At 35.6% G+C, this 18,519-nt stretch overlaps 1 protein-coding gene across 2 annotated transcripts in view; it reads left to right on the top strand.

The window, feature by feature from the left end:
• Window positions 1-18,519, top strand: part of Gpm6a (glycoprotein M6A) — a 217,958-nt gene that overhangs the window by 98,925 nt on the left and 100,514 nt on the right. Inside the window, exons 1-2 of one of the 2 annotated variants that reach the window (XM_090354174.1) lie at window positions 17,710-17,765; window positions 18,251-18,309. The exons of the other annotated variant lie outside the window; for it this stretch is intronic. Of the exons in view, the coding sequence (XP_090210300.1) occupies window positions 18,273-18,309 (37 nt within the window). The 5' untranslated portion in view covers window positions 17,710-17,765; window positions 18,251-18,272. Of the gene's footprint in view, window positions 1-17,709; window positions 17,766-18,250; window positions 18,310-18,519 lie in introns of those variants that run through there. 2 annotated transcript variants of the gene reach the window in all.

Genomic DNA, 18,519 nt, shown 5'->3' on the forward strand with positions numbered 1-18,519 from the left:
GGCAACTTGGGTCACATTGTCTGTATAGTGAAATCCCTGACTCTGTGAGTCAAAACATACCTTTCTTCATTGGCCAGAGATTTGATCATCTCCTAGATCTGATCCCCAGCATCACAAAACAAAGCAAGCAAAAAGTTATAACAAAGACAGTAATTCCGAAACTAGAAAGCAGACTTAATCAGAAGGACGATAAACTTATAATCATGCCTTCTACATTTAGCTTTTATTACTATCTTTAATGTGTGTGTGTGTGTGTGTGTGTGTGTGTGTGTGTGTGTGTGTGTCTATTTTCCTGTTCTTGGTTTCAGGATAGAGTTAACAGTACTTGTGCCTTGTAATCCTTTTATATATCCATCTTTTGTTACTTGGTAAACCTGTAGCTCAGGTTTTTTTAAGCACATGCAAGTACCACACAGATTTGTGTTTGTGTAAGTGACCATACTAAAATAAACTATACCAGGAATTAACACTGACCTTCTTACCCATGCACAGAGCTTAATAACTTAAAATTGAATTTTTAACCTCATGTCCCTTGTATTATTGTACTCAATAGGTATAAAATAGTTTCTAGGTCCTGTGTGTGTATGTGAATCCGAATTCGGTACTATCACTTAATTTTTCTGCTGAAGCCTAATGCTCTATCACTTTGAGCTACAGCTCCATTTCCAGCTTTTTGGTAGTTATTTGGAGATAGCAGTTTCATAGACTATCCTGCTGAAGCTGGTTTCAAACCATGATCTTCAGATCTCAGCCTACTGAATAGTTAGGACTACAGATGTGAGCCACCAGCACTTTACTGTAGGATCTTTATTATTTAAGGCTCTAATGATTCTGATGTAATACGAGGTTTAGATAAAGATCTGAGTTTCCTCAAGACAGCCATATTCTTGAAAGATATACCATTTGAGAAAGTTAGTATACTGACACTACCAAAAATAATCAAGTACCATCCCATGACCTGACACAGTTTGTGCTCCCTAACCATGGAAAGGAGACCTAGCATAGTTTCACATGCTCTTTATATATTGTTATATTATATATATTTATATATTGTTATATATCAATATAGCTATGGCCTTTCAGGATAGGCAGACTTGGGAAATTTATAACTAATTAGAACTAATTTGGTTCTTTGTCACCATCTTCACCAATGCATGCACACACAGAAGCACTCCATAGTGATTCAGCAGGAGACCCTGTAAACAGCTAAGGAAGGAACTGCTAAGGCGATGAGTTCAGTGTTGGAGTTAAGAGTCCAAGTATCCCTTTGCTGAACCTTAGCAATTCCGGAAAAATACTGAACTGAAACAAAATATATTCAGCAGCAATCTGCTTTTGTGTGTCTTTATTCTCATATTTGCTTGGGTGGGAGAGTCAAATATTGTGAAAGATTCATTGAAAGCTTCAATATTGAAAGGATGAAATTTTTCCCTAGTAGCAGTGGTCATAATTCTAATTAACTATAATGAGAATTTATTTTATAATTCCAGCCTCATCATTGTGAGTGTAATTGCATACACAGATTTTCCTTTTTTTCTCCCCTTGTTGAGGGAAAAGTGCACAGGTGAAGGCATGTTGATAGTTTAATCCATTCCGGATTAGAAATATAATAGAGGCATTGTTTGCTTACCCAAGCCATGTGAGTTTACAGTATGCTTTCAGTACAAAAGGAGAAAGAAGAAAAAAACAGCATGTGGAGATCATAACCACAAACCAGTTGTAAATTTGTTAGCATCCTTGAGTAGGAGTGCTGAGAATCCTGAGCCCTTTCTCACTTTTTAAAAAAAGACTGTAACCACCCAAGCAAACAAACATGCCACAAATAAAACAAATTGAAAAAAAAAAAAAAAGCAGCTGAATGATCCTGAGGATAGTAGCTTTGTCTTTTGTCCTTTTGCATAAACTTCAACCAGCTCCACCCCTCTCCATGCTGGGCTCCATGCCAGAATTGAGCCAAGGGGACATTTTATAGCAGAGTTTGTCTTTGTTTGGGGAATACCAGGCCATCATTTTCAGATTGAAGCCCTCAGGAGTAAATAGTCGAGTAAACTGAGCACATCTCTTTTGGTTGAGTAGTCAAAAGTCTAGAGAGCATTAAGTGTCCTCTGATGTCCCTAAACGTATCTGTTTCCTTTGTACCTAGTACAAAAGCCCAGTGGAATGAGGGTTTAAACCATGGAGCTTGGCATTATGTCATTTTTCTAGAAGGATCTTGCAGATTTTCAGTGCAGTTTCCTCACTCAAAATTCAAGATACAGTAGTTTAACTCTTACTGGACAAAATGAGAGATTATAAAAATGAATTTGTTCTCCTGTCTCAGACCTAACAACTGCTGATTGGTTTAATTTTAATGTCTGTAAGTAATTTAAAGTATCCATAAAGGACCAAAAATCACATGTGACTGCTGGTTAGGGAGACACAGAATTCAGATTGTCATAAATTGATTTTTACTGATTATCAGAGACTGCTGCTTCATTCTGTTTCTTAATTTCCATATTTGTGGACTGGAAGAACAATACATCTTTATTTCCTTATTTGGTACAATAAGAGACTGGCTGATCCAGAGTTGAAAAATATTTATATGTTTATGTATTAATACATTACCTTATTCCATAAAAGATCCTTTTTGGCCAGATGTAAAAGCAAAGAAGGAGTTAGGCACTAATAATTTATGCCTTAGTTTTACTTAGGAGGAAACTGAGACTCAGAGAGTCACAATTTGAAGGCAGACAAGGCAAAAAAATCTAGTAACTTCCACTTCCAATATAAGTAGCCAAAAGCTATACTGGAGGCATGGCTCAATTGCCAGAGCATGGCTGAGTAAATGAGCCAGAGAATATGAGGCCCTCAGCTCAAATCCTGTGTATATGATATTTATCTCATATCATATATATACATATAATATATCATGTATGATATACAAATCATATATATGATATACATATGCTATAATTTACATACATATGATACATATCATATGTATAAGTGACTTAAAGTAAAAACACAAATAGGCTAACAATAATGTATTGAGTCTTTTTGTACATGCACAAAATTCTCAGATGTTAGAACTACAGATGTTAGAATTATTCAAGTGAAGGAATTAATATTATATAATCAATTCTTCCTGTATTTGGGAAAATTATTTTCTCATCTTCAGGGAGGAAATTCTTTAAATATTCAATTTATCATCAATAAACTATGGAAATTATTATTTTTGTCATATTTTTAGGTATAAATATTGAAGCTAGCATCTGTTAGCAGTCACATTCCTCCCTTCAGGGAAAATTCTGCAATTCAGGTTATGGTTCTGCAATACTGAAGTAGTAAAGGTTAGAATTTGATCCTTCCCTTTTCATTCTTGGAGACAAAAATTCTTGTGATACAAACCTGACCTGACCTGTCCATTTTGTGGGTATATATAGCCAATTTGGTTTAACTCAGAATATTTTGGGGCGTGCACAAAAAGAGCCATGAGCAATATGCCCTATTGAAAAGTTTCACATTTTGGGAAACAGTAAAACAGAGATAAAGCCATGCAAATTCTAATTCTGCCAGTTATATTAAAATATATAAGAAAACAAAATACTATCCAAGTTAATGTTTCTTTTCATATGGTTCTAGTGGCTATTGCTTCTTTCTGCTAGAACTTAAGCAAACTTTAGGTTCTTGGAAGGTAGAATTGCTTTGTTCAGTGCTGTAGTGCCAATTTGTAGCAGAAGTCCTGATACTTAAGAACTAGATTAATAATTCTGAATGTAAATGAGTGTATTTTCCTTAGTAAGAATCTCTGTAGAATAGCCAAGCATGTTCATACCACGTTATGTACTATCAACTTGTTATATACTCTTGGTCTTGAAAAATAATGTAATGATATTCTCTTTTGCTCTCAGATAACTTATCTGAAAGGAAAATTTACTACTTTCTTATTTAGTTGAGATTAAGGTCCAAATATCAAGAACCTGTGGAAAATTAAGATTTCTAATTATTTTAAAATATATGTTTGAGGGCTCGGATTTTGGCCTAGTGGTAAAGTTCTTACCTAGCACCTGGGTTTGATTCCTTGGTACCATGTACATAAAAAGACAGTAGTGGTGCTGTGTCTCCAGTGATAGAGCTCTAGCCTTGAGAAAGTACAAGGACAGTGCTCATGCCCTGAGCTCAAAGCCCAGACTGACAAAAAAAAAATTGAATCAGTTGCTCTAAGAATATTTCTGTTCATTTGTTATTTAAATAAGCTCCTATATTTATTGAGGAAGAGATTAGAGAACCCAATTTTATTGGGATATCAGTGAGGATAAAGCAATGTTGAGAAGAATTAAGATGATCAATTCGTTCCTGCAGAGGTCAGTAGTCATTCAGGAGTTTTGATTAAAGATTATTAGGACAAGAGAGTGAAAGTAAATCACATTTCAAGGAATTTCCTAGGAAGTGAAGATAGATGGAAGAAACTTGCCAATCTCATTAAGGCATGAACTTCTTTTACAAAACAACAACAAAATATTTTCTGACCATTCAGGTGAGTATGGTCAATGTTATTTTGGGGAATTTGTATTTTATTCTTTGGGACTTGGTCTGTTCAGTATAAATTACTCTTTATGGTAAGATGAAGTAGTTAGATTTTTATTTATTTATCTGTTTGTTTGTTTGTTTATTATTGCCAGCCCTGGACGTTGAACTCTGAGCTTTGGTGGTATATCTAAGCTCCTTTTTGCTTAAGGCTAGCGCTTTAGCACTTGAACTCTAATGCCACTTCTGGATTTTTCTGTGGTTAGTTGGAGAAAAGAGTCTCATGGACTTTCTCCTGCCTCGACTCGCTTTGAACTGGATCCTCAGATCTCAGCCTCCTGAGTAGCTAGGATTACAGGGGTGACCACTGGCCCCTGACTTGGTAGGGAGATTCTTAAGCATCCAAGCATCCTTTTCTGTCAAGGGAACTGATGTCATCATAAACCAGACCCACAGAAAAGAACTTTAAATTTTGATTATTATTATCTTGTTCTTTCCAGGAATCCTCGAGCTTAAATATGTAATCTGTTAGGTTCAAATATACTTTGTTTTCTATCCAATGAGTTTAATTATCCCAGTGCAGTTCTTCAGGGATTCACAGTAATTAAACACATGGAATTTCTTTTTACTACATTCTGTGTTTTGATAAAACTCCAGGTTTAATTACTATGTGGTAATAGAATGGCAAATTAAACAGATACTGCATTATTTTCTAACAAAAAGGATTGTACACACTGAAAAACAGGTAAGCAAGTGATAGAAATGGATCAGCAATGTGGATTTCTTTTCAGTTTAGAGGGTGAGAGCCATTAGTTTGTGTAAGTAAGATTACTCAATTATTTTCTTAACCCAGGGACACAGAGGAAGTTATAGGCAAAATAAAGTCATAAAATGCAAGCTGGTAAATCAATAGAAATAATAAATTAGAAGCAATGAGGCTCTGTCAATAAAGTTGAATACATACAAGAAGAACAGTAAATAAGCAGGACAAATGGCCTGCCAGAAATATGTGTATTTTAGGTATGCACTATTCACTTAAAGTTCAAACATATAAATTCTGAAGACAGACTTTTTCCTTAGTTGGATCACTTCTTAGCTCTTTGATCTTAGTGATAAGATTACTAAAATATTTTTACTTAACTTTTAATTTACTGAAAATGGGAATAGTAGGAGTACCTACCTTCTAAAGTTATTGTGAAACTAAATGCGATAACATATGCCATGTTTTTAGAACAGTTATGGTAGGCTAAGATAAGCAGTTTATTACTATCATCATTTGCTTTATATGTACTACATGGCTCTAGAAAGTGGCTAATAGTATGTGTATATTTATATGTGTAACAAATGTGATGTCATAAATATGACATTCAATGCTCTCAAGTTCAGCAAGGATCAGACGGTGATGTTTCACATAGCATCACTAAATGTTTAGTGTTCAATAAAGAGAGGTGACTTTCACTGTAGCTGAGGATTCACGGGCCCTAGGTTGACACAGCCTGCTTAGCTGTCACAACCCAATTATAAACCTTCCTTGACCCTTTTGCCCCCATCTGTGTGTATCCATATGCATTTTCTTCTCGTTCTGTCCTCCCACCCCTCCAATCCCTTTTCAGGTCAATGAGTCTCTAGAAAATGGACCTGCACTACTTGTAGAGAAAAGAGTCAGGCCTAGATACTGGTTCAATTTGACCTTGCTTTTCCATATCACAGCAATGATAAGAAATTGACTACTGATAATTCAATAGTTAGATTATGTGTTTTAAGGTATAATTACTTAAGGACTCATTCCAGTTCAAACTAAATTTACCTTGTAGATTTACATTTTAGTTGGTATTACTTTATGTTTCATCTTATAGTAATACCTCATATTTTCCAGAAATGAATGGGCGTATTTTTATCATACACTTATTGCATCATAAAAGAACTCCCCAGCAGTTTGCCTATAACCAAGTTACTTAAATATTTACATGCAAAAACTGAAACCTAGCTATGTACTGGTGGGTCACATCTGTAATCCTAGGTACTCAGGAGGCTGAGATGTGAGGATCAAGTAATAGAGCATTGGCCTTAAGGAAAAGGACAGCATCTAGGCCCAGAGTTCAAGACCCAGAAAAGAAAACAAAAACCAAAAACCAAAACAAAACAAAAATCCCTGGAAAAAGCTTAACACTTTTGACTTTTAGGTCTCCAGGTAAAACAGGCCAATTGTGAGTCACACACCTGAAACTAAAGCACTTTGAAAGTAGAGATAATATCATTTGTTCAAGAACAACTTGAGTTATAGAGTAAGACTCTGTCTCAAATAAATACAAAGAAGAAATAGCAATTTAAAATACTTTCCACATAAAGTCCAAATATACAGTTGCATTCACTATTTTATTCACTTTAATATTTGGCCTTATAATATGCTATAATTTCCTTAGATAGTCTTGCAAAGAAATTATTGTGGGTTTTTTAAAGCAGGATTACATTTTTACTATTTTGATCTAAAAGCATTTTATTAAATAATCTTGAAACATGAAACTTCTCACTGTCTTAACAGAACTATGCTTTATGTTATATTCATTTTTACATTTCTTTAATTTGGATTTTTCTGGAATAATACCTTTTCATATAGCCTAAGCTGGCCTTAAAACTCAGATCCATTCAAATTTTTATATCTTCATCATAAAATAATAGGATGACAATTGTGCATCAATACAATCAGCCAATATTTATTTTATATTTATTTAGATATTTTACATGCTACTTTTAAAACTATTTAAAAGATGCTTTTACATGCTGATACTCAACAAGCATTAAAAGATAAAAGTAGGATATACAAATGGTCCTCAATGTAGGATGGTTCCACTTATGATTTTTCAACTTCATGAGGTTCCACAAGTGATAAACATTCAGTGGAAACTGTTCTTTGAATTTTAAAATTTCATCTTTTACTTCTGTGTGTTAAGATGTTCTCTCTTTGATGCTGGATAGAGAAGCTACTAGCTTCTCTGAAGCAGCCACGTGATTGTAAAGTTGGATACCTGGTACCATCTTGCTAACCTATTATGCTCAGTTGTTTACATTTTTCTAAATTACCATAAAGAAGGTTTATTAGGATATTATTCCATTAGAAGTTTAAGGATATTTGTAATTGAAATTTACATTGAAATGCTGATCATACATGAACAATTCAATTTTCTTAAAATTCTTAATTTGTTTTGGTAATTCATAAGTAGTATAATTTCTGCTCTTATGAATAATTACTGTGTTCGTTAGAAGTTTTTAATTTAGTGATTTCAAAAATTGATCCAAGGATTTGGGATTCAGAAATATAAGAGGGCCCCCAAATGGGCCCATTTTGGTAGCAATTAATCATCTTATTAGTTATAATTTTTAAAACTAATTATTTTAATTATAATTAAAAAACTTTTCACATGGAAGTTTAAAGAGGCTTTTTTTTTGCCAGTCCTGGACTTGAGCTCAAGGCCTGAGCACTGTCCTTGGGCTTTCTCAAGGCTAGAGCTCTAACACTGGAGCCTCAGCATCACTTCCGGCTTTTTTCTATGTATGTGGTACCGAGGAATCGAACCCGGGTCTTCATGCATGCGAGGCAAGCACTCCACCACTAGGCCAAACTCACGGCCCCTAAAGAGGCTTTTTTTTAGTGGGAAAATCCCCTTTGCAAACAGATGTGTTATCTTCTGCAGAAAAAAAAGCAAAACTCCTCTGCAAAGAAAGGCAGTTTTCTTGAATTAATATTGTTATCTGCCTAATATTTTTTCCACTTCAAAAAAATGAAGTTTAAAAATGAGGTCATGAATCTACGAAAGTTAAAATGCATATTCAAATAAGTCCTCTATGAAGGCTTAAATCCTCTGCAAAGTCTGTAAAGATCACATTCTCTGATATTTTCATGTGATTTATTAAAAGACTATAAATATTCTGTTTTACAGAATAGCACAACCCCACATGATAATTTTGCTTTGTTGTCATATTTGTTTAGGGAGACCTATGATGTGAAAAATTAAAGAATTGAATCAGCAGTGGTTAAGCCAGACCCCCCTAGTGAGTTAAATATATTGTCCTCCCCGAAAGAATCAATACACACAGGTTTATAGATAAAAATAATTTATAGATACTCAGGATTACATTACTTTCACAGAGTCAGATTGTTTTATGAGTCAAGAAAATATATGGTTGATCTTAAAATCTAACATTTCATGGCCTGATTTGCCCTTCTCCTATCTTTTTCTCAACAGTTTATGAGGCAGTGAGCAATTTGAACTGCTCCATGGACTAATCAGCGACAGTTTTCTTTCTCTCATTAAAGACATCTCAATAAACATAATATGGAAAAAATACAGTGGCTGGTAGAAAATAAGCCCTGAGCTGGATGCTGGGGGCTAATACCTGTAAGGAGGTACGGAACATCCATGAAACTCTTATCTCTAAGTAATCACCAAAAACCTGACAGTGGATCTGTGGCTCAAATTGATAGACCACCAGTCTGAAGTACATAAGATCGTGGAAAATGCCCAGACACTGAGTTCAAGCCCCTCAAAGAAAAAAGCTCTGATTATTTTGGGATATTATTCTGAGTTGTAACCTATCAATGAATGTTTTCTCTCAGTACTATTGTTAACATTTATTGTATACCTACCTTGTGTCTTCCTATTCAGCAGTGGTCACAATTATTTTTGTATGGCATTTATTTCAAACAATTCTTTCATTTTCTGTCATCTGGAAAATTTGCTTTTGTGATGCATTTCCATCACAGGTAAATTGGCTTTAATTAATGATAGGTCTCTCATGAAGACATTGTTAAGATACAATATGGTAGAGTGCATGAAACTCTATTTTGATAAAATTACCAATACTTACCAATACGTTAAAGTATTGGACTTTGTAGGTAATCGCCTTGGAAAATTATTTGCTTTATCGATTCTTATCCTAATCCCTATAAAAGAGAAATATCACTGCCTTTCAGGTTAGAAAATAAAATGAGTAAGGTAAAATATTTTCACTTTGCCTGAAAACAAAGGCTCCAGGCAAAGATTTATTGAAGTAATTATTGAATGTAAACTGCTAAACTTGGAAACTGGGCATTTCCCAGGTATCCCCAGTCACACTCCACGAACAGTCAGGGTAAGACAAGTACAGATCACAATTTCTGCTTTAGTGACAAGCAAGGAATACGCATACTGTATGATTCCTGGCACATAATAGTGGTAGGCAACTGAGATTGTAGGGTGGAGGGAGGAATAAATCATAGCTTAGCTTAATATGTGCGATATTAAATGCTAAGAACAGCTTTGCATTTTATCTGGGTCAACAGCAGTGGGACATTTAGGGGTGACTGGAGTATGGAGCTGAAGCCCACAGAGAGCTGTTGCTTACTGATGGATGCGTGGCTGCTGCCATCGCATGAGACTAGGTACTGTTCTTCAGGGTTCACTCCAATCTAACAGTGTGCATGGGGCTAAGAAACTCTTTGCATGTGAATTATTTGTGCTGTTTGAACTTTTGAGCATTTTGATCTTCCTTGAGCTATGATCTGTCTGCATAGACCATATGTGGTTGTCAATCAACACTTGGGTAGATTTGTTCACTAGTTATTGATGAAATGTACACACAAGGGAAAGCAACCGATTCAAGAAAATCAACAGTATCCCCCCCAAATATCTTCTAATACTGATGGAGTTTGGATAGTTTGTCTCCAAAAAGTTCATATACTGGTTCCCAGTGTTGATGATATTAAGAGCTGGTAGAATGTTTACAAAGTAGGAAACAATGGCAAGTGATGAAATCCCTGACACCACCTCAGAAAGGATAATGTGCTGTGGGAGGTGGCAGGTCTCCCAGAATAAGATCAACACATCACAGTGTTACATTGCCAGTCTACCCTCCATCTTCTGTCTGCTCTGCTCAGTGTTTTCAGTTCCTCTCTTGGCTCCCATCTGCAATTCCCTCTTCAACGTTAAGAGAAAGAATGAGTCTCACTGGAGGTTATCTTCAGAGGCTGGACTTAACCACCTCTAAAACAGTGAGCCAAAAATAAACACAGTTTGTTTTCTTTAATGACCAGTCTCAGCAATGCAAAGGGGGCTTTGATCAATACATACTTGATTCAGAAGAAACTGCACAATTCACCCATTTCTCTCAGAAGAAGGAAAGAAATGGCCATTCATGTTGCTTAATAATTAGGAAAAGTCCGTCATTCTTTCTGATACATTCAGATGTGTTGGGCAATTTGAAGAATGAGTCCATTTGGGAGTTTTCTTTGGATAAGAAGAACTTTTAGGTTACATACAATGTTATTTTTGGAAATGTGACAGTATACTTTAATGTATTTTTCATTTACAAATGTGCTTGTGATCTCATGTATGAGCAAAAACACTGAAAATCTTGTGGTAAAGCTAGAGGCTTGGATCTTATTTCCCTTCCTCATTCATCCCAGTGCCATGAATATAGTCCGATTTTCAGAGGTAACTCAAGGCAGAGACTGAAAATAACTACTTGAAAGCTTAGAACATAGGACATGTTTTACAGGCTATTGTGTTTGCCTCCTGCCTTTTCTTGTTTTCTTTCTCTCACTTGTTTGCTTATAAGAGCTTGTCATTTTCAATATCCTTTTTGGTTTGTAAGATCAGGCTTATCTGAGATTTCTACATTGTTGAACTTTGGTATTTTACTGAATGAAACCCAACCAAAGGTCATCCCTTCAGATCACTTATACCCTGGATCCATTGTCATGAATCTCACACTAAAATGTTACTCTAAAATGAAGAAGTGCTTTCATGAAAATTTAATCAAATACAAACAGTTGAACACAATCTTGCATGTTTGTAGTCACAGCTACTTGGGAGACAGAGACAGGAGAACCAATTATACTTTTTCCAATTGTTTCTGTCTCTCTTTTACAGCTGTGTGTGCTTTAGCTATGTAAAGCAGAAAACCACATCTGTTCTGTCTGCTTAGCTCAGCTTCAGATACTTTGCTAGTCACTGAATGACTCATTCAGAGGGTTGGGTTAAAGAGCCAGCTAATTCTTGGGTGATCTCAGTTTAAAACCATAAGGAATCAGTTTGGACAACTGTTTTATCTTTATAAATTAGTAACAGTTGAATTTTGAGATGAGCACAAGCTACTACTGCTTATCCAAAAGTTCTTGGAACATAATTGTTTTTCTTCTTTTAAATTAGAGTAGAATAATTATGCTCATAATAAATTACAATTTGACATTGTTCTATATGTATACACTTTGAGCATGTTTACCTGCCATTCCTCTCTTCTGTCTTTCCCTCCGACTGTTTCTTTATTCTTTCCTGCACATTCACATTCTACAACCAAGTCTTTAAAAATATCTACAGGAGAGAAATGCATTATTTTATGAGTCTGACTTATTTTGTGAAATATAATCATCTACAGCCCATCTACCTTGCTGCAAGAAATGTACACTTTTCTTTTCTTTCTTTTTTTTGTGGGTCATGGGGCTTGAACTCGGCCTAGGCACTGCCCATAAGCTCTTCAGCTTAAGGATACCACCTTACCCTTGAGCCAAGCTCCACTTCCCATTTTCTAGAAGTTAATTGGAGCTAAGAGTCTCAGGTCCTTTTGTGCCCAGGCTGGCTTTGAACCTTGATCCTCAGATCTCAGCCTCCTGAGTAGCTAGGATTATAGGGATGTGCCACCACGCCTGGCAAGAAATGTACCTTTTACTTACTATGGTTTTCTACATTTTATGAAAAACAATGATCAGACATGGATTTTCCTATATTCTTGTAGTTTGAAGAAATGTTAGAGCTTACTAAGAACTTTTCAAATTGATATCAAATAGTACAAATGTACAAAGTCATATTTTTGCAAGTTTAAGGAGTAAAATTGCTCTAAAGGGTATGATGGTTTATGCTTACTGCTGAGCTTCAAAACAAGCCTTGACCAGACAGTCTACCAGATTCCATCTCCAAAATAATGAGCCAAAAGCAAAGGTGAAGGTGTGGCGACAAGGCCCTGAGTTCAAACCCTAGTACCTCACAAACTTATGACAGTACAGCTTTTCCAAAGTATAGAAACCATGGCATACATGTATTTCTGTGTCCCTTTATTTTGTACTTTGATTATTTTTGCCAATCCTGGGGCTTGAACTCAGGGCTTGATCACTGTCCTTGGACTTTCTCAAGGCTAGAGCTCTACCACTTGAGTCACAGTACCACTTCCAGCTTTTTCTATGTTTGTGGTACTGAGAAATTGAACTTGAGTCTTCGTATATGCTAGGCAAGCATTCTATCACTAGGCCAAACTCCCGATCATGGAAATACATCTTTATTACAGTCATTAACTCCTTTCTTATAGTCATTAGCACATCCTATAGGCCAACATGACCTAGCTCGCCTAGGTTTTCCTTCTGTGAGTTGCGTTCATAGACTCAACAATACTGCTGACAATCCTAAATGGAAGACAAAGTAGTTTAGGTGGCTGAATTGATTTATTTGCCTTGTATGAATTTTAATATATTCCTTCATGTAGGAATTAAAAACATACTTAAATACCCTCGATAGGTTACTACAACTTGTCCTGTGTATGTCTCACAGACATAACTACAGCCCAGTGTAGGGAACATGTATAGTATGAAACCTTGAAAACTAACATGATCTCAGGTGCAGTAGATACAAAGAAGTCTCTTCTGTGCCTGGGAAGCTTTTTATGAAGATAGAAGTCCAGCTGAGGTCCAGTAAACAAATAACTCTTATGATATAGTTGAAGAAGAAAAAAATATTTGGAGAAAAGCAGCATCATTTACAAATGGAAAAGTTTGAGAAAAATGGGGAAAGAATAGCAAAGGGATAGAGATGTGGGTTTCTGCTGGAGCCTAGTTCATAATCCCAGCCAACCTGAGGCAGATGAACTTCATTCTGAGAATAGTGTGAGACAAATGACCATTTGAAAGCAGTAGGATGACTGGTTAACTCTGTAGAGAAAAAGGATTCATGCATTTGAGACAAAATGGCTTTTCCTGACATTACCTACAGGATTAAGGATAAAATAAATACAAAATTGTGACATGAGGCCAAGTAATTTCTTCAGAGAAAACATTAATGAGATTCCATGGTCTCTGTTTTAGACTCTAGCTTTAGAGAAGACAGTCTAGATAGTAAGAATATCCCTTAAAAAATAACTGGCAAACTAAAAGCTATACTTCACTTGAGATACGAGGCCTAATAAAATAAAAGGGTTTTCTCCTGTGGCCAGATGTTTGTTATATGTGTTCAAAGGAAAAGTATCTGTCCTTGCATAGTCAGTGTCTACAGCCTAGAGAATCTTTTCCTTCTCCCTTGAAGGCCAGAAGTCCCTTTTCTCGATAATTTTAATCTCCTGCCAATAAAGGATTTCAAGCTTTGGGCAAATCAATTCAAAATATACTTCTAGGAGACCTGAAATAATTCCAATTATGAAAACTAAATACTAGGCTAAATATACTTGATGTAAACTCAGGTAGTATCTGTACTTGTTTTATATTGACTATGTAGCATTTGTCAAATAGCCTTAAAACTTGGACCTATCTGGTAGTACTAGACTATGTGAAACTAGTCATAGTTTTCTTTTTGTATCCATTCTACCTACACTAAGGTCGTGTGTATGCAAGAATTCATGTGTATTCAAGAGTATTTAATAAACATCTCTACAGTGAAGAATGGAAGGAAGGAGTTATTGAAGTATGTAAAAAAACATGATCAATCAGTGAAGTGAGTACTTCAAAGAATTGTGGAATTCTCTGGACTGCCACAGTAATTCTACAATGTATTTTAAATATTTGCTATTTATAGTAAATAGCATTAACTTTCAACAAGAAAGTTTTATTTTTATAGAAGCCAGTTTTCAATCCACATCTTAAAGAAACAGTTTGTATTTTTCTTTGAATGTAATATTAAGAAAAATCCAATCAACTGACCAGCCAGTCAAACAAACAAGCAAACACAATGAAGATAATTAATTCATGAAATGATACCGTATCTGTTTGAAATCTTTGAGGATAAGAAGCCAGTTTGGAAAGTGTTTATTTCTCTTGGTTTATATAATCACATTTGTTTTCCACATGTTCTCTACCACCTCACTGAGGGTCTGTGAACATTTATTTTTGTACTTCTTTTAGTTTTACAGATGATGCTACATTTAACTAGTTTATTGTTTAATCCTTAACTGTTCATTTTACTGACTTTTGAATATTGTATAGCTAAGATGACTATATTATATGAAATATTTTCCTCAATGTCTACAATAACCATCAAGTTAAGATGTAAGTGGCAAAGAGCTGCCTCCAAATAAATGTGATCTGAGAAATATCAAAGAGATTCATAATGAGGGTTGGGAGCATGGCTTAATGGTAGAGTGCCTGCCTACCATTCACAAAGCCTTGGGTTCAATTCCTCAGTTCCACATACAGAGAAAAAGCCAAAAATGATACTGTGACTCAAGTGGTAGAGCACTAGCCTTGAGAAAGCTTAAGGACAGTTCTCAGGCCCTGAGTTCAACCCAAGGACTGGCCAAAACAAAGAAAGAAAGAAAAAAGAAGAGAGAAATTCATAATGAGTTCAGACTGAGTAATGTGACTTTGAGCTGACACAGAATAGAATTTACGTATGTGTATAAATATACATATATTATAATAGTGTCTTAGGTAATATCTGAAAAGGAAATCTAATTTAGCATTTATGATCCAGTTTTTAACAGTCTAGTGAACTCATACTCATATATTTATTTTAAATAAATGACTAAGAGCAGGGAATTTACATGTGATGTGTACAATAGAAGAGAATATTAAAATACCCCAAACATCTCAACTTGTAGGTCTTGATGCAGATATAAAAAACTATTGATGCCAAGTGTTGATATTCATATGTTTAGAATTCATGAAGTCACTTTACAGTAAGTTCAGCCATGTTTCTTTTCTAATTTGTTTTTACTTACTTGGATATGGAAAATACTTTACTGCAAATGTGATCACAGCTTTAGAAATATTCTTAAAAGCAATAAGTGGCAATACTTGGCCAATGGCCATCAGACATAGGAAGGTGATTATGGAATTAATGATTAATGGATATGAGATTAACTGTTCTGGAGATGAGTGGTGAAGGTGATACAGAACATGAATGCACTTCATACAAAACTGTAAAATGATAGTCTTATCATTTTAAATGCAAAAATATTTATTTTAATGGAGTAATGAAAAAGTAAACTTTGGCTTACTGCCAAGTGATGGTTGAAAGTCAGCTATGTGTACAATGTGTTTCTCCTCTTCCACAAGGTGGTACTCCATTAAGCTGCATTTGAAATGAAATTAATATATATGCATATTTTCATATTTAGACATACATATATATTACATGAGAATACTTGTTCTCTCATTTAAATAACAGTCCCATGAAAAAAACCTCTTATAGACAAAAAGTTGATTAGGTAAATTTATAGTTATACAATCATTTCTAGGAGAAAAAGAAATCAGTCACCTTTCCCTTGTCTAGTAAATTTATTTTAATATTCCCAATTTCTCTTTAATTTAATTACCTTCTCCTTTCTTGTATGTGTATGATTTAAAAAAAAACTATGAATGTGCCTGACATTTTTTTTTGGTCAGTGATGGGGCTTGAACTCAGAGCCTAGGCTCTCTGTCCTTGAATTCTTTTGCCCCAAGGCTAGTGCTCTACCACTTTGAGCCACAGCTCTACTTCTGCTTTTTGAGGGGTTATCTAGAGAGGCTCACAGGGTCTTTTTCTGCCTGGGCTGGCTTTAAACCACTATCCTCAGATCCTCCTGAGTAGCTAGGATTACAGGTGTGAGCCACTGGCACCCAGCTAGACTTTTGAAGAACTCTGACTGTATTCATAATGGAATAGAGTAGATGAAAAAATTAGGTTTCAAGATCAAGACAAAGGAATCAGCTAGGATTGTTTCTTAGACTTACTTGGTTATTAGGAAGTGCTATCACATTAAGGTGGTATTATTATTTCTATTGACACTATTGTTAATAATAGTGACTGGTGAGTTCCATGGCATAAAGTGAATAAAGATCGGAAATGAGGAGTGTTCTTCCCTCCTGTTTGTCTAAATGCCAGGCAATGCTGGCCTAGAGATGAGCTGAAGCACCAGGTTATGATTTGACTCCTTTGCTTTCCTTTATGCATTCTCTCTTCCTCAAGATGTGTCCTGAGCCAGCAACACTCTCAAAACCTCTGACCTGGATTGATTGAATCTCAGCTAATAAAAACAAAAGAAAAAAAATGATTCCAGAAGTAAGAGGGCGGAAATCCATTCCTGTATGAGATGTGGAGTTCAATGTTGTCCAATTATCTTTCCCCTAACTCGTTGCTCTGGAAATGATTTAGAGAATGCTGTGCAACATGCTGTTGATGTGCTCTAAGATTGTATGTCAAATCTTTGATATAGTGCAAGACATGTAGGCTATGGAAAATAAGGCTATGGATTATTTTTCATTAAAGTCAAGAAGCCACAGTTGTCTGAATGTGTTTCCTTAGTATTACTTATTTGGAGATGGAAGTACTCAGAGTCTTCCTTCATTTACTTTCTAGAAGGGTTGATGCTGCTTTGAGATATACTGTTTATTTTCTTGCATATGCCTTTTGTGAAGAATTGAGACTCTGATTGTAGCCTGCCACTCACTAGCTTGAAGTATGAATGCTAGTTTATTGCCAGACGGCAGCTTTGTGATTTGCATTCCAAATCAGCCTTCAGATTCTCATTTAAAAAATTGCTAGCCTGTTGTTCCTTATCTAGAATTCCTTTCATCACCCTACTCGTTCCTCAAAAAGGACCCCTTAAAAATTCCTTTCCAAAGATTCCCATTTGCCATCAGCAGCTTCTGTGGGTAAAAATCATACCAGTAAATTGCAAAGACATCAACACATTCTTTAAAAAAATTTCCTTCAGTGTTTTTCCTTCAATGTTTACTAAGTAAAATATTCCCATATATCTCTCAGGCTTCAAGGCTTATTATACTTATTCTTTTGTAAAACATTTTGAATTTCTTCTTTTAAAAAAAGTCAAAGGTGTGATCTTACAGGTCCTGTTGTGATTATAACCTTTTACAGAGAAATCTTGAGCTAGTATTACTATATCTCATCTTGGTACCTTTAAATCGAATTAACTAGATACTTAGTAAGGAGAGAAAAGGAAAACGCAGTTTTGCAATGAATCTGACTGGATGAGAAGGAACTGCAGCAGCATAAAGAACTGACGGGAATCTGGGCTTTCCCACTCTGGTAGCAAAGGGGGGAATCATGGGTTGGTGGTCTGTTTCAAGTTAGGACACCCCTCCATCTGTTCAGAGCTCAGCCTGGTTCCAATTTAAAGCCTAGGTTTCAATGCAAACCTCCAATTTCTTTCCCCTATTTTAAAATGCAAAGCAAAGCTTATGAATCCTAGTTGTCTTTGCTCCCTGGAATTAAGACCACATTTCCCCCCCCTCCCCAAAATTCTCAGGCTGTTTGTTTGAATACCTGCCTAGGGTGGCACACAATGAGCAGCTTTGAGAAGAAAAATTGATCATCTTCACGGAAGAGTAATTTGAATGAAATTACACTTGACAGCCAGTCTCCAAGCAAACAAGAGACGTGAGGGAGCCTTAGCTAAGCTCTGAGGACTTGCCCAAGCCACTGCGCTGGGAACGTCCTGGGGAGAAAAAAAAATCACCAGTTATTTTTTTTTCCAGCATCTAATTGAGCTTTTGATTAATTCTGTGTACCAGCCTCTACTGAAGAAAGGTAGCCATGGAAGAGAACATGGAAGAGGGACAGACACAAAAAGGTACTGTGCTAAAAAGGGTTTGTTTGTAACTAAGCCATTATTTCGAGTTTCCTTGTTTGCTTTAGACACTTGCCAGTGAGGCTAATGAATGTTTCTCTCTTGAAAGGCTGCTTTCCTTTCCTTTTCCTTTGCCTTGTGTTTTACTTAGAGTAATGTCTGGCGTGAATGTTGATCTTTATTTGAAAACCTTTCAGATACAAGTATCAAAAT

This window comes from Megascapheus bottae, chromosome 20, assembly GCF_031878675.1.
Source record: "Megascapheus bottae isolate mThoBot1 chromosome 20, mThoBot2.hap1, whole genome shotgun sequence".
Taxonomy (NCBI): domain Eukaryota; kingdom Metazoa; phylum Chordata; class Mammalia; order Rodentia; family Geomyidae; genus Megascapheus; species Megascapheus bottae.